The sequence below is a fragment of the Chrysemys picta genome, chromosome 3 (assembly GCF_011386835.1).
Source record: "Chrysemys picta bellii isolate R12L10 chromosome 3, ASM1138683v2, whole genome shotgun sequence".
NCBI classification, from domain to species: domain Eukaryota; kingdom Metazoa; phylum Chordata; order Testudines; family Emydidae; genus Chrysemys; species Chrysemys picta.
Genome location: NC_088793.1, coordinates 76,803,172 through 76,819,692, shown reverse-complemented (window position 1 = coordinate 76,819,692; position 16,521 = coordinate 76,803,172). Strand labels below are relative to the sequence as shown.

At 41.5% G+C, this 16,521-nt stretch overlaps 1 protein-coding gene across 2 annotated transcripts in view; it reads left to right on the top strand.

The window, feature by feature from the left end:
• Positions 1-1,269: 1,269 nt before the first annotated feature.
• The window catches only part of PNISR (PNN interacting serine and arginine rich protein), a 28,551-nt gene continuing 13,299 nt past the window's right edge, over positions 1,270-16,521 (top strand). The window contains exons 1-4 of one of the 2 annotated variants that reach the window (XM_042857630.2): positions 1,270-1,423; positions 10,192-10,298; positions 12,216-12,401; positions 15,143-15,366. In XM_042857630.2, the coding sequence (XP_042713564.1) occupies positions 10,211-10,298; positions 12,216-12,401; positions 15,143-15,366 (498 nt within the window). In that variant the 5' untranslated portion in view covers positions 1,270-1,423; positions 10,192-10,210. The remainder of the gene's footprint in view (positions 1,424-10,191; positions 10,299-12,215; positions 12,402-15,142; positions 15,367-16,521) is intronic. The other variant, XM_005301127.5, reaches the window with a different exon arrangement.

The window sequence follows — 16,521 nt, the reverse complement described above, 5'->3', positions numbered from 1 at the left end:
GAGACTGTAGGGGAGGTATAGGTTGTGATGAGGGATTGGCTATGGGCATGGGTTGTGGCAAGAGAGTGTGTGTCTGTAGGGAAAGATATAGGTTGCGGGTGTCTGGGTGTAGGAAGAGTAGGAGTTGGGTGTGTACATAGATGTGTGTGTATATAGAAGAGGATGAGTTGTGAGTGTGTGTAGGGATGTGTTTTTGTGTACAGAAGGATACAGGATGTAGCAAGAGGTCTGTGTGTGTAGGGGGGAGGGTATGGAATCAGACAAAAGATGTGTTTGTTCAGAGAAGGATATGGATTAGAGTGGTAATGGGTATATAGAGGAGGGAGCAGTGTGGTGGGGGTGGGTGCATGAGGTGAGGATAGGATAGAGATTTTGGTGGGGGATGGAGCGGATCTGTATGGTACAAGTTGTGGGATGTGCGTGTGTGAGGGGGAATACAGGTTGGGGTGGAGTGTGTGTGTGAAGGATGAGGGTTGTGGGAGAAGGGGAGGGTACAGCATGGGGTGGGGTAGGGTGTGAGTTGTGACAGGGAGGGATTGTGGTGGGGTTTGGGGAGCAGGGCAGGGGTTGTGGTGGTGGGGTGTGTAAGGGGAAAGGAGGTTGTGAGGGGGAGGAATGCATGGTACAGATGTACAGATCATGGTGTTAGGGATGGTTGCAGTGGTATATGGGTTGTGGTGGTGGGGTGTGTAGTGGGAAAGGAGGTTGTGAGGTGGAGGAATGCAGGGGTGGGGGGGTTGGGATATGGGTTGTGGTGGGGTTTGGGGAGCAGGGCCGGGGTTGTGGTGGTGGGGTGTATGGGGAGGAATGGGGTTGTGATGTAGAGGAGTGGGGGTAGGGGGATGACGGGTGGGATAGGGGTTGTGTGTGAGAGAGGGGAGGTGCGAGGGGGTGGGGCACAGGCTCGGAGGAGGGTGGTGGTGACGGTGTAGGAAAGCAGTCTGTGGTTGCGGCGGGAGGGGTTGGTGCGGCCTGCGCTGTCTGAGCTCAAGGTACCTCCCGTCACCCAGCAGCAGCTCCGCGGTCCCTGCTGAAGCCACAGGGGCTTCCCCGCCCCAAGTGCTAGGGTGAAATCGGTGCAGTCGCCCTCGCTAAAGATGGCGGCGGCTGAAGCTCGGGTCTTGCCCTGGTTAAAGATGGCTGCAAGCGAGGTTGCAGCCCGCTTCCCCTCAGTAAAGAGGGCGATTGATAGGGAGTCTCTCACGGCCACTCTATTGCCCACATTAAAGATGGCGGCCGAGCGCGTTCACGCTGCCCAGGAAGGGGTCAGCTCAGTGACGCAAATTTCACTACCGGGTGAACGCCAGCGGGCGCCATATTGTCTTGTTCGTGAAGACGAGGAGTAAGGGGGAGGAAGCGGCAGTGGCGGTGAAGGAGACGAAGCGGTGCCGCCTGTGACCGGCGGGGGTAGGAGAGGGAACGTGTAAGTAACGGGGCGGGCAGCGCTCATCGCGGCGACCGGGGGGGCTAAACCGACCGGCATCCCCGCCCCGCCGAGGGGGGAGGGGCTGGAGGGCGCTCGGCGCTGTTGTCCGAGCCGCTCGCTGTGTGAGGGGCTGGGTGCCAGCGCGAGGCTTCCTCCGCCTCTGGGGAGAGATTTATGTTCCCGACGGGAGGAAGAGCATCTCCCGCCCCCGTGGCGGTTGGCACTTGCGCATGCGCTACGCGAGGGAGCTGGGGTACAATCGAGGTGACTGGAGAGAGAGACCCCCATTTCTCGCGGTGCGCATGCGCTGCTGTCCTAGGGGGGTACCCAAGAGACTGATGGAGACTGGTCTCGGTACCCCATATTGCGCATGCGTAAATGGTCAATTCTAGCAGAACCCAATGGGTTGGAGCGCGCAGCCCACGCTGCTGTTCGAGCAGGAAGGGAAGCTCTTTGTTGAGGTCTCTGCCATGTGCCCGTGGTCCCAATGGGCGTGGGAGACCTGCCTGTTGTGTCTAGGGCTGCCCAGCTTTTGGACTTCGCCTGTGACAATGCCATTAAACTTACTCTGAAACCCAGTTGAGCCATCCTGGGTGGAGGGTTACTAGGTTTGCATATACCCGACCTGCTTTGTGGTTTAGGTCGCAGTGACGATTATGTAATTGGGGTAACTTAGGCAGTGCCTTGCTCAGGTACAAGAAAGCGAGTGACAAGAGGGATAGGTTCATGGTCCGGCTGATGGAGAAGTACAAACCTCTCTTTAAACTCAAAAAAGTTGGATTCTTCAGCTGCTAGCAGTGCTGATTCTGTGTGCTAGTGACCAGAGCATTAATAGCTATGAGCCAGGTTTTTGCCGTAACAACATCAGGATTCTGTAACTGTTAAATTACCAGGATACTTCTTTTAAATACTTAATGTGAAATATATGTTGCATTGCACCAGCATGTGTGATGATCATTCCACTGGGGGACTCCTAAGGAGTAGCATTATCAATATTATCATTTACAAAATGCCTACACTTAGTTGAACAGCTCAGCAGAGATAGGACATTTCTAAACACCTCCTTAATCAGAGCTCAAGTTTTCAATCCTTACTCCTGTTAAGTGACTAATACTTACACAAGCAGTTCCATGGAGTTCAATGGGACAGCTTGTATGAGTGTATATACTACTTTCTGTGAATAAGGGATTGGGCCCTTAATTTTGTAGCTACTGTTCTACCTAAAGCTTTGACCTGCCTAACTTGGGGAAATTTAACTTCACAGCCTGTCATGTATTATTTCTTTTCTTCGGTTACTATCGTACCTGCCCTAAAACATACAATAAGAGCCTTCCTCTCAGGAGTGGGGGAGGCTAGCATATTCTTGCTTTAAAATGAATCCCCCAGATGAGAGTCTCAAGCAGGTTAGGCCTTTGGTTAGGCTCAGCAAAGTAAGATATTGTGGGGGCAGGTGCCTCCAGCTTCATTTTCTTTCCATGCTGGCAAGCCAGGTATGGATTCATAAGGTTGCCATTGACAACAGGTTTGTAGTGGGTCTTTGGATGGGTTTTACTTGGCTAGAGAAATAAATATAATGGAACAGTCACCTTCCCTGATGCACAGACATTACTTTTGTATCGTATGCCTCATCAGTGTGCTTGGTTTCTATAGAAAACAAATCCTTCAGGAAGGATGTTACAGTCTAATGTAGACTGATAGTACTATTCAGGCACACAATACATTGGATGATCAGTTGAAAAATCGAGTGCTAGCCTTGTTAGTTGGGGTGACTTGATTTCATTTCTTTGTGCCCCCATCAGTTTTTTTCATGAGCGTTTTCTAAATTTAGTAGAATTTTGACCACAATTTAAAAAAATAATTTTATTTCTCATGTAAATGTAAACAGTCCAGCAGCTGTTTCTGTATATGCTATCAATGTAATCTTCTATATAAAGATGATTTAAAAATAGATTTGGTATGTTTGTTACATTAGTCACAGATTTGTGAGATTATCTGATCCACAACCAGGTGAAGAAGAATAAAATATGCAGGTTATGATGGCTTGGATGTACCTATGCGCGTTTGTCTTTATCTCTCCAAACATCAGAAAGTGCACATAAGACACTGCAGTTGCCCATATTTTGCCTATTGTGCTTTTTAAAGTTATCTTTCTGGCTCAGTTCATTATTCAAGTATAAGTTTGAAATAACAGAAGACTAAAGTTTCATCCCTTTGGATTATTCTTTCAGTACAGGTTTTTTTTAATAACAATTTTTCAGTTAAATTTACCTCTGTTCAACCTGCTTCATTCCGGTGGGTAGTAATGTAAATGTTTCTCAGAATTGCTGATTCTTGAAGACTGTTACAGGTGCTAAACAAGCCACACATTACAATTTGTCCTTTATTTGGCCTTTATTTTGGATCGTCGGTACATATTTGGAAGGCCTGTATTCCATGCTTGGACAAAGGGACATTGGCAAGAATGGTTAAAGTAAACTTCAGATACTAAGACCGTATGCAGTTAGGCCTAACTGTAAGGGCCATAATGATAAGTAACTGAGATAAAAATGCATTCGGTTTTGCTCTGACTTCTTGCTAACAGAAGCTTTAGAAATAATTATATTCTGCAAGAAGTTGACATTAACTTGAAACAAATATTTAAAAAATGTTTATGATACTTCTGACTATCTTAGGTATAAGGCAGATACCACAGTAACTGAGCAATAAATAACTTCAGCAACTTAGAAATGCTACTCATGGTAACACTGAAGCCTTTGGTCAACTAAAAATGGGTTGGCTGAAGCAGAGTAACACCCAAGATAGTTATATTAACTCAGTCCAAACTCACTTTGCAAAGTTTTCATATTAAGGCCACCAAATACAGTAATATATTTAGTATCCTTTAAAAAAAAAAATGAAATAAGGGAAATTGGTGCTTTGACCTGTTATCGGCCTGTATAACATATTTGGGCACACATCACAAATCTACAAGAAAATATTTCATTGTAGGGACAAGGAGGGGGGCAAAAAGAACAAATGCATGTTTTCTGAAAGAATTGGGAAATGTATGTAAAGGATATTGTGACCCCTGTTCTTGGCTGTGGCTGACCAGTGCACATTGCTATTTGCGGGAATACGCATAGATATCTTTTAAGTAACCTTTGTGCTTCCCTCTGTCCTGGGCTGGCTGTGTGCTGGGTCAGCCCCCATTGTAAATTACGCTAGTTGCCATTGTCTCCAAGAGTCTGTTATAGCTGTTGGGATCACTGGGCTATAGGAAGGCCCTGGACATGCCATTACACCAGATCTACAGCAGGAGAAGGTCCTCCTACAAAATGTTGATTCTCTCATAGGTGTTTGCTTCAACATTAGACCCTTTTTTGTGTGGGTGGCATGGCACAAGATAGCTCTACTAGAGGGGGAAATCTGGGCCAGTATTTTAAAGAATAACACACAGAAGCAGTATTACAGAGAATGTTACAAGACTATTTATATTGTTCTGTGACATTGTACTAACTTACATTGTAACAGGAAAATATATACAAGTAAAAAAAAAAAGGGTAATTGGAATTCATTAGGTATCTTTCTTTCAGGTAGTAATGTCTGCATAGCAAGAAAACTGAATTAGGTAAACAGATTTTTAATAGATTCCAGTCTTCTGGTCTGACATGGGGGAATAAGAAAACAATTCTTAGAGCTCTGATTAAGTGGTCTTTTGTTTATTCCTGGCATGCGAGAGCAAGGAAATGCAAAAGAGAGAAAGCTAATTTCACTGGTAGGTGAAACAGCCAGAAACGAAACTACCACAACTTTGTGTTTGAGTGTGTATTGATTTCCCCTTCCAGGTAGGCACTTATGAATCTAACATTATTTTCTGGACCTTTATATCCAGCTATGCCTTTTGAATTGTATTCATTTATGAGATCAGAATCGTACCCTCTTCCCATTTGCTAAATGCCAAACTGACATACCACTCTATTGGAGGGGAGATGTCTTGCTTAACATTTGAATCCAGCCAGCAAGAGAGATGTGCAGCTTCCTCAAGCTCCCAGATTCAGTTTGTACACTGAACTGTATTTTCCAGCATTTCTTTCCTTCTCAAAGGGGCTCCCCCATCTCTTTGGAAGGGAAATATCTTTTAGAACCTCCCACAGCTCTTACTGACTCTGTGTTATAGTGAATTTTCATTAGTGAAAAGTGGATTTGGATTTGTCCAAGTGCTACCCAAAGGGGCTCTACCTCTGTGGTGTCGCCAGCATAGGAAAAGACAGGCAAAGCAAAGTCCCAACCATTTATCTTTTGTGTGGCAGTACTCCCACTAGGCACCATGCTTGCCTTAGCAATACAGTTTTTAATCAGCTCATCATCTGGCACTTTAATTTCAGAGGTGTCTTTCTTATAACTCTGTAACTTGGACTCTGTCTTCTACAGCCTCCGCTCATTGCTGCCTGCATGTGTCAGTTCTTAATTTGAAGAAAAGGGTGTCAATTTTCAGATGGATGAAAGTGCCTAACACCCTGTCAGTTATTGTGTGGAGACACCCATCAGTTCTCTGAGATTAGTTCTTTAAATTTATTTTTGATAGCACAAAATTGGTGATCCTGACAGGGAAAAATACAAGAATAGCGTCTGTTATTTATTGTTTAGGAGTATGAGACATAACTAGAATGTGAAGGTAGATTTATTTTACCTTTCACCGTGAAGTTTGGGTAGATAAGTGTCCTTTATAGTCTGTTATGGATAAAACAGATAACTTGGTTCTAATTAATTAACTACTACCCTTGAATCTTAAAACCTTACAGCTTCACAGAATTACTAGGTCTTACAAAATGCTGGCACCAGTGATCCTCCCATGGCCAGCCATGCTGGCTTGAGAATCATAGTGTCGCAGTGGTGAATTTGTAAAGCAGCCACCCCACACAGAGGATCTGGACTGAAAGACTTCCGTTTTCTCTAATATATGATCCTCCTAAGAGAAAACTCTAGTCTTTTTCTGTCCAGATTGTCTGTGTGGGGTGGCTGCTTTACAAATTTGCAGCTGGAGTCCCCCTTTCCCAAACCTGGGGCTGTGAGCCAGGCTGGGGTGCAATTTCACAGCAGGGAGCCTTCCAGCAGTGAAATTGACATTCTTGTCAATTTCATGGCTGCTGCTATTTCACATTTCCTCTTTGGCTCCTACTGTCAGGTCTGGGCTCACCTGGCCGCCTCCCAGTGATGTATTGGGGGCGGGAGAGGAGAACCTGGGCTCGGGCTCTTCTCCCCCTCCCTCCCACACACAATCCCTCAGTGGGAGGAGGCGGCAGGGCTCTGGACTGTCAGCCAGCAGGCAATGTAAGTAATGCAGTGTCTACACCAGTGGTTCCCAAACTTTAACAACCTGTGAACCCCTTTCACTAAAATGTAAAGTCGAGTGAACCCACTCCTAAAAATTAATATTTCCAGGGATTTGCTCCTTTACCTGAGTATAAATTATAAAAGCAGTGATCTTGGAAATATAAAATTTGTTTTTATGACAAGCTTATTACACACTATTATTATTATTTATCATTACAGTATTTTTATTACATTATGAAAATGGCAACACTCTTCCAAGATCTCACTTTCGTAGCTTGTATCATTTTGAATAAGCCTCTTATAAGACAAGGCTCCTGTGTTTCATCAAGGAGTATCAAACGTGAAACAGCATGAAGGCATTTAAGAAGCCAACTCAGAGTTCCTCCTACACAAGCATTCAGGTCTTGAGCAGTCCATCAAACAACGCACGTTACAACAAAGCTTAAACTTGTTCTTCATAGGAATTTTAAAAACAATACTAGCTGTCTATTTAATTTTAAAAACAGCAAAAAATATCCACCTCCCTTTCCATTTCCTATAAGGAGTCTTGTTTAAATCTCCTCAGCATGATAGTTATGCTTGCTTTGATCTTCTTAGCTCTTGGAAGACCAGGGGCTCTGGGCTGCTGGCCCCGAGTTGTCCCGGTCCCTATGGACAGGTCTATCTGCCATTAGGAAATTTTTTCACGAGAACCCCCTGTAACATTTCGTGAACCCCCAGGGGTTCACGAACCGCAGTTTGGGAACCACTGGTCTACACTGACCATGCATCGTCCTAACTACATTGACATAAATGCTATGCCTCTCACAGAGGTGAAGTGATTGGGTCGAGGAAGTAGGTGACTTACATTGGCGGGAGCACCATTCTAGTGTAGACACGTAATTAGCTCAACGTAAGCTGCCTTGTGTCGACCTAACTCTGTAGCGTAGACCAGGCGTGAGACTGATGTTTCATACTGGAGGTTTGAGACCATCACCTTCCAAGAGTTAAAATCTTGTGAGATTATATTGTTAGTGAAGCAGAATTACAAGTTATGTAATTTTCTCTTTGGAGATACCATCATTGCAAAATTCTCATTTGGAGGAAAGGTTTCAAACCTCCAGTATGAGATTAGTCTCATGGTAGAAAGCAGAGACCCAAGAGTGAGAATCCTGTCAGAATATCTTCTTTAGAGAGGCAGAATTAAAAGTGAGTTAGTTTACCATCATGGGATGCAAAATGGAGATTGGTTATGAAGTCTGGTTATTCTATATAAATCCAAAAATAAAGGGCATGTTTTCTTAATTCTACACTTTATCTCTTATATGTTCCTGTCACTGAATCTATTGCCTTGTGTACTTCACTGCACCACTCTTTTATAGAAATATTGATACTTTTTAGTGTTGCAGTATCATTTTCTTGGCCATCAGAGGAGTGCATAAGAGCTATCTCTACTATTGACTGAGGTCTAAGGATTATTCAATAAAAACAAACTGTGTAAATGGAATAGTCCCTTCAATAGTAAGATTAAATAGTCTGTATGTCCTCCTATACAACTGGGCTGCTGGGACTTATGTACCAAAGAGCCATTTGTGGTATTTTACAATTATGCTGTTTCTTTAAATTATTACAGAGACCTGCTAATGTTTTCAAGCAAGTTACCTGCTTATGTTTTCAAAGAATAAACCAAAGAGCAGGGCTTCATTTGAAGTCCATTTTTAGCAGCATGGAGCATCCAATTTTGACAGCTCATTTCAGTGTAAAATTGTTGTTAACATTCTGGGATCTTAGTCTTAATGTGTTGGCTTGAGATACCCAGAAAAAATATTTGTTCATTTCCAATTAGGGATGTAACAGATAATTAGATCTTTTTGGTTGAGCATTAATCAGAATGCATTTTGAGTATTCATGTTGTCGGTTGCATGTCATTTATGTACATGACTCCTGAGTGCCATAGTGGGATGGCATTAATGTCTGTTTAGTATTCAGAGACTAGTGGTGGACTATTAAAAGCCTTGTCTACGTTAGGGAAGTATAGATTGGTGTAACTGCATTGATCAGTAGTTACACTAATACGTCCTTCCATTTGTTTGTCACGTGACATCCCTACAGCAGCCTGCGGTATTTGCTTTTGTGGAAGAGTAACAATGGGAGTATTGAAATATATATTTTAGCTTTTTCTTACTGTAATATAGAAGCCAGAAATCAAGACAGCTGGCATCGTGTTCTTTGGAGTCTAGTGGTTATCTAGAGTTCCTGATGCTTTATAGTAGAATGCAAAGATATTTAGGAAGAAACTTGATTTATCTTCACAATTAGAAGATGTGACGATCACTGAAAAAACAAACTTAATTGTGTACAATTTCTTTATATATGAAGGCAAGGTTTTTGTAAAGTTGCTTTAATTCATACCTGCAGTCTAATACAGACACTCGGTTAAGCATAAGTCAGACCTTGCAAGATCATTTTAAATGCCAGGCTTGTGCCCTTGGAATGTAACTTTTCCCATCTTTCTACTGATACAAAAACAAAGTGGGCTTCTTAGTTACAGATCGAGATGCTATTGACTTGTGCTTTGCCTTCGTGTTGTTTGGTGTCAGTATGTCCTAAACTGGTGCCATTGAGTAGTATGGTACCTTAATGTAACAATGACACTTCTTTGTTTTATCCTGCAACAAAAAGGTGGTGAAAGAAGTAAAATAAATTCATGCTGATAATCTCAAAATTGAACTGGTCTTGTTAAAAACCTACAAAGTTTGTTTCACAGCTTCCAAGAGGCTTGCGTTTTCTTTTACCTGTGTCGTATTCATGTAATTACATACAGCACATTTTGGCCCCACTCCCACAAGCCGATCTATGTGGGTAGAGCCTGATGCCTGTGTGGAACCCCAGTAAAGTCTGTGCAGATCAGCTTTCAGGATCAGGGCCTTTCTTTGTCTCTTGATAACAGCATTGTTTGTAGGGTGTATAGAAAAATACCTTTCTCCACAAGATATGCTGTCTATATAATAATATCTGTTTTTTAAAGAACACACAAGTGCATCAGTTGGATAATATTGTTCTACTTATAAAAATAACTCCTTAAATGTGAAGTGGTAATGGTAATCTAATATTTACTTTATTTAAAGTGCTGTCATGCAACTTTATCTTAAGAAACTTATTACCACATCTTGCATATCATTTTGTAATTTATTAAATGCTTTATGAAAATTTTAGGGAAAGAATTAGTGTTTCAGAAGTCATACAATGTTGTTGAGTTTAAACAGTACACAGCTGTTTTTAATAACCTCTTTCAGCTGATGTTTTGAACAGTTAGCATTTTCCTCTAGCTAAAATTATTAAACCAATACTGCTTTGTCAACTTGGTTTTGCAGGAGTTAAATGTCTCTGTGCAATTGTGTAATAGGTTCAAGTATGTAAAGCTTCCTGGGTATCAGTTCAAATGTAAAACCATTTGTTTTAATTAAATGTAGAATATATAACGAATTAAAGATGTGGGATCAAGGTGGACAGCCTTGGCAGCAATGGCCTTTGAACCAGCAACAGTGGATGCAGTCCTTCCAGCATCAGCAAGATCCAAGTAAGTAAATAACAAGATTTGTGCTATCAAAATACAATTTAATTTATTTTTTGTAATCTGAATTTTAGTCCTTGGATTACAGCATGACTGTGGTTACTCCTTTCTTATACCAGCTATTGAGAAATTGTATTTTCTGATGCTCTTCTGGGCGCAGTGATGCTTAGTGTCTCTTCTCTCCCTCCCCTCGTCCCCCAATTGATTTTTAATATGTACAGTACAAGTAAGTGAATTGATTTGTCTTGGGTTGATAAAGTATTGACAGACTATAATCTATTCCCAACAGTTAGTCTGCCTTATTTGTTCTTGATTTTTGTTGCCTTAGTGATTCTTGATGGCTCTTGGCCTTTCTTTTCAGAAACATTGGCTTTTGGCCAAGCTAAGTCATGAGAAACCTTGCAGTTGAGAATGCCTGCTGTACTAGGAAATGCCTGTCTGGTAAAGTGTGCATGCAGATGTGTTTAAAAATCACTTCAGTGAAATCTATTTTTGTGTAGATGGATATATTATTTATTTTGGTTACAGTAATGTGAATGGTGTGCAAGATCCTTTTCAAACACGTAAGATGGTCCCTGCCCAACTAGTGTGTGCAGAATGCTGGCAGACACATATGTCTTTAGTTCTGTGTTTTTGTCTGTTGCATAAACTATCCCCAACTGCACTTCTACCTAGAGATTATTTGCTGACTTTATGATGTCTAATACTTATTATAACAGTATCTTTGTGAATTGATGGCTCTATGGTAATTCACCAGTGGTGTAACCCCAAGTAAGGTATTTTCCCCCTATTCTTGTAAAGATAAATTGCATAACAGAGGTGAGGTAACATACAGTAGGGGAAAGATGGTCTTGAGGGAAATGCAGAGGACTAGTGACCCAGAGACCTGGAGTCTATTTAAATCTTTACCACAAACAAGTCCCTTTTCAGATGTAAGACACTATATAATTTTTAAAATAACTCTTTTTTAATGTTCTGCAGAACTAAAATCGATATAGATGAGAATTATAGAAAAAGAGAAGTGCTCAAAATACATGTGGAGCCAAAAGGTTATTAGGACTAAACACAAGTTATGTCCTCCATAAATAATATATGAAATAAGAATAACACAACAGTATATGACAACAAATACATGAAAAATGGAAAATGTGCATTTAAACTAGATGATTAGCAAATGAAACTCTGTGCTCCTGTTTGTACACATCTGTACATAGATACCTTAAATCAGGAGTAATTAATGTATAGTCATTCACTTTGAAGTACATTGTACCTGTTGCCTACGGTTTGTTGGCACACTTCCAATTGCTTCTAGTTCCTGTGCTAGTCTCTTGCTTTAATGCAAGGAGTGATGGTGGGAGAAAAACTGTGGAACAAAAAAGTAGCAAGTCCAATCTCAAAGCAGAACAGACAATAGTTAAGAAAACATTATGGGAGAATAGACAAGGTAAAAATGAGGAGTGACAGAGAAAAGGGAACAAAAAAGGAGTAGGAACTCAAAAGACCATTATAAGAAGATAAAAGATCATTTTAACACACACTACAAATATGTGCTCTAACTATACATCTTCCTTAAACTTAACTTCACTAATATAGAATTTACAGAGTTTACACCTTTTAAAATCTGAATTTGTATTCTTCACTCTCAAGAGTATAACTACCATCCATTCAAGTAATGATAGAAAAACTAAAACAGTATATATAGTATTCATTTAGAGAAACTCCACTGCAACAGTATGCACATACACGTTGACATATTTGCAATCGGCAATAAAAATGTAATTACATGCCATGAATCATCGGCAAGGTAGTTGTAGGTAAATAAAGTGATTCTTCCGTTAAGAGAATATATGTATATCTCACTAGTAGAATTGTATTTTGGAAGTTTAAATACTGAAATGGTAAAGTTTTTAAAATTTGTTTTAGGCCAGATTGACTGGGCTGCATTAGCTCAGGCATGGATTGCCCAACGGGAAGCCTCGGGGCAGCAGAGCGTGGTAGAACAACAAGGAATGATGCCAAATGGACAGGATATTTCCGGAATAGAGCCTGGTCCAAACAACCATGGTAATTTTCAAGGGGATCCCAACTTCAACAGAATATGGCAGCCAGGTTTGTGTCTCTCTCTCTCTCTCTCTCTCTCTCTCTTTTTTTTTTTTTTCCCCCCTCTCTCTCTCCAACCCCTCCCATATTTTAATTATTTATTCGGTAATTTGGTGACTGTGTGAATATGTATGTATATTATCCTCTGTTTCTCTATTTTCTGTGTGTGTCACCCTCCCCATTGCATCATTCAGTTACTTCTGACAACATGATGTCTACATTCAACAAATAGCTGGTTCAGGGATGGGAAAGAGTACAGTCATGAAGATTTTATAGTACAGTCTAGTCATCTGAAATTTTCATAGACACCAGTTAGTGTGTGTGTGTATGTATGTATATATATATATATATATATATATATATATATATATATATATATATATATATATATATAATAGTCTTTGGGTTTTGTCTTTGAATTTTAATATAGAAGGTGAACACCTGTGTTTGGTTTTCCCCCCGTGGGATTCAGTTACTTGTTTCACTTCTTATTCCCAGGTTGGTAGGAGCTGGAGTATTGAAGGGCACAATGTGCTCTTGAGGAAGAGAGCATCTATTGTCACTCTGTTGCAACCCTTTTAGCTGTTTTGGGCAATGTTTTTGACAGGTTATGGAATGAGTTCTGTCCAGCACTTAGCTGGTGGGATGCTTGCTATGGTGTTCTTTCAAGGCACAACAGCTTGGAGATCAGAAAGGGCAGAGGTCTGCTTGTGAAATACACTTTTATTGTATGTGTCTTCCTTTTTGAGGTTATCTGCTCTCCCCAGGTCTTGCCCTACCCATTATATGCCCCGCACATGGGATGCCTATAGTTAAGATTAACTGAACATTTACAATAAAATGGGTCACTTTCAGTAAATTACAACTTTCTCAAAAATTTAGTTTTTGGCTGAAACATATATTTCTTTTCCTATCAAGGAAAATGTTTGTCCTGAAAGTTTCATTTAAAAAAAAAAAAATAGAGCTGATTTCAAGAACAGAAGGAGTAGAAGAATTGCAGTTTTACTTCCAAGAATTATTTTGCAAACATTTTCTTTTGCAATTTAAAAAAAAAAACAGATCTAGCACATCTGCAGAATGTAATGGCCATTTGAAATTTGGCAGGAATGCAGTTTCTAAGTCTGTAGATGTTTTTTTATTGGTCCAGTGAAAATTGCATTTGATTTTATAGCTACAAGGGAGGGTATAAAACCCAAAATCTGCACATGTGCACTGAATTATGTTTAAAACGTTCAAACAAAGTTCTGTTGGCACTTTGGCAAATGTGCCTATGTGAATTGAATGGAAATTTTCATTTAGACTATCTCAGACAATCACTTGTGGTACATATACATGTTTAACAAAGTGGAGTAGAATGTCAGGTTTGAAAGGCAGAAGTTATGTGGTGTATAGTGTCCCAATTCAGTGACTTAACCACATTCTTCTTCCTCTTTCACTAAAGATCCAGGGCAGTCATGGCTCCAGTATGCAACTCTGCCGAGAATCTGAGCAGTGCTGCTTTCCACAGGGAAGCTGCAATAAGTAGGGCAGCCATCAGGGCTGTCTAAATTATCCCCTGAGTAGCCCCCAAGTTCAAAGGTGTCTTAAGGGCACCTTAGTCCTCCCACTCCTGGTCTTCAAGTTCTGTGCTGCCACCTCTAAGATATGCAGTACTGAATATTGCCTTTAATGTTTGCAAGGTTTAAGGGTTGTTTTTTTTTTTTTGGTAGTTTTGTTCTGACTAACTTTCTGCATTGTAATGTAAACATAGAGAACTTGACATAGAAATGTTGAATCATTATTGAGTGGCTATGTTTCTAGGGGGGTCCTGGGTGATTTTATGCCATTTAATATTTTTATCAGTGACCTGGAAAAAACAAAATCATTATTAATCAGGTTTGCAGAACATACAAAGATTGGAGGAATGGTAAATAATGGTTCTGTTAGTGCCTTGTCCTCTTAATCTGACTCAGTGAGTAAGATGGATGCAAGCAAGCAATATGCATTTCACTACAGCCAAATGTAAAGTCATGCTTCTAGGAACAAAGAATATAGGCCATAGTGACAGGATGAGGGACTTCTGTATTTGGTACTGGCCTTACTTCTGTATTTGGTATTGTTCTAACAACGATTGATATACTATGTCCAGTTCTGGCGTTCATACTTCAAGAAGGATGTTTCAAAATTGGAGAAGGTTCAGAGAAGAGCCATGAGAATGATTAAAGGATTTGAAAGCCCTGCCATAGAGCGATAGACTCAAGGAGCTCCATCTGTTTAACTTATCAAAGAGTAGGTGGAGGGGGTGACTTGATCACCATCTATAAGTATCTACATGGGGAACAGAAATTTGATATTAGAGGGCTCTTTAGTTTAGCAGACAAAGGCATAACTTGATCCTATGGCTAGAAGTTGAAACTAGACAAATTCAGACTAGGAATAATTTACCCAAGATTGTGGTGGATTCTCTATTGCTGGAGATTTTTAAATAGAGATTGGATATCTTTCTAAAAGATATATGCTATAATTCAACCACGTTTTTTGGATTTGAAGCAGGAATTAATTCCTGCTTCATCAGACTAGGTGGTTATAATGGCTCCTTCTAACCCTAATCTATGACTATATATCAGTTTATACCTACCTGACTCCTTATCAGACAAAAGCTGAAAGTCTTGTTTTTTGGCACTTCATGAGATTGATAGCTTACGAACATTTATTATTTGTCTAAGTCTCATTGTTAACTTCATACTGAATTTCTTCTAAATCCTGAACAGAATGGGGAATGCCTCACCAACCTCCACATCCACCTCCAGATCAACAGTGGATGCCTCCAGCCCCTGGTCCAATGGAAATTGTTCCTCCATCTGAAGACAGCAACAGTCAGGATAGTGGGGAATTTGCCCCTGACAACAGGCATATATTTAACCAGAACAATCACAACTTTGGGGGACCACCCGATAACTTTGCAATGGGGCCAGTGAACCAGTTTGACTATCAGGTGAAACATATTTGTTGCTTTAATATTGTAGACGTACAGAGTCCCTTCTGTGGAAGTGTTCCTCTAAGAATATCTAGCGGCGACTCTCACGCTTCAGTTCTACAAACAAGAAGTCTGTTAGCTGCTAAATCTTAGCAGCTAAGATACATTTTAACACAATGCAGAATACCTTATGCATACAGAAGAAGACTTTAGAGTTTTCAGTTCTGAGGCCAAACAAGATTTTTTCCGTACAAATAATGAGAAGTGGTTATGTGCAAGATTAAAATGACTCAGTGTTTTTCAGTATATAATTAACATGACAAAGTTGTGTAAAAGAAAGGAGCATTAAATAAAGTTAAGAAAATAATATATCTAAATATACTAGAGAATGTATTATAGGGTAGCGTTTCTCAACTGGGGATCCATGAGCCCTTTCAGGGGATCCGCGGAGCCCCATGGCTGAAACCTAGTGCCCCGAGCCCAGCGCTGAAGCTGGGAGCGGCACAGGGCTGAAGTTGGCGGCCACCCCGCCCCAGGGTGGAGTAACGCGGGGCTGAAGCTAGCGCACTCTCTCTCCCGCCCCCTCAAGCTCCTGAAGCCAGAAGTGGTGTGGGGCTGAAGCCGGCAAACCTCCTCCCTCCCCCCCGCTCCCCTCACCCCCGAAGCTGGGAGCTGCACTGGGAATCGCCCACCTGCCCGTACATAGCCCCTAGCTACCTCCTGCCTGCACCCTAAGCTACTCCCCTGCCTGCACACATCCCTTAGCTATCCCCTCCCTGCACCCTGAGCGGTTTTCAACCTTTTTGAACTGAGTCCCCTCCCCCTTTGAGTTATATATTTTGGTTGCATCCCCACACAGCCCAGGCAGGCTGGGTGGCCTCCTGAGTGAGTCAGAGGGTGGAGGTGGCACTCCCTTCCTGGACCCCGATGTATGGAGCTGGTTCAAGCCCCGCCAGCTCTTGCCCTCCACTCCCCCACCCCCCAGTAGAAGTAAAACTATGCCTATGCCTAAGGGTCCCCCCGGTCCAGAGCCCCAAGTTCCCCTCAGCCCCCGCTGGGCCCTGGTGTGTTTATAGCATGTTGAGGGGGGCCTCAGCAAGAAAAAGTTTGAGAACCCCTGCTATAGGGAATAGCCCTGCATTTGCAGGGAGATAGACTGGAGGATCCAATTGA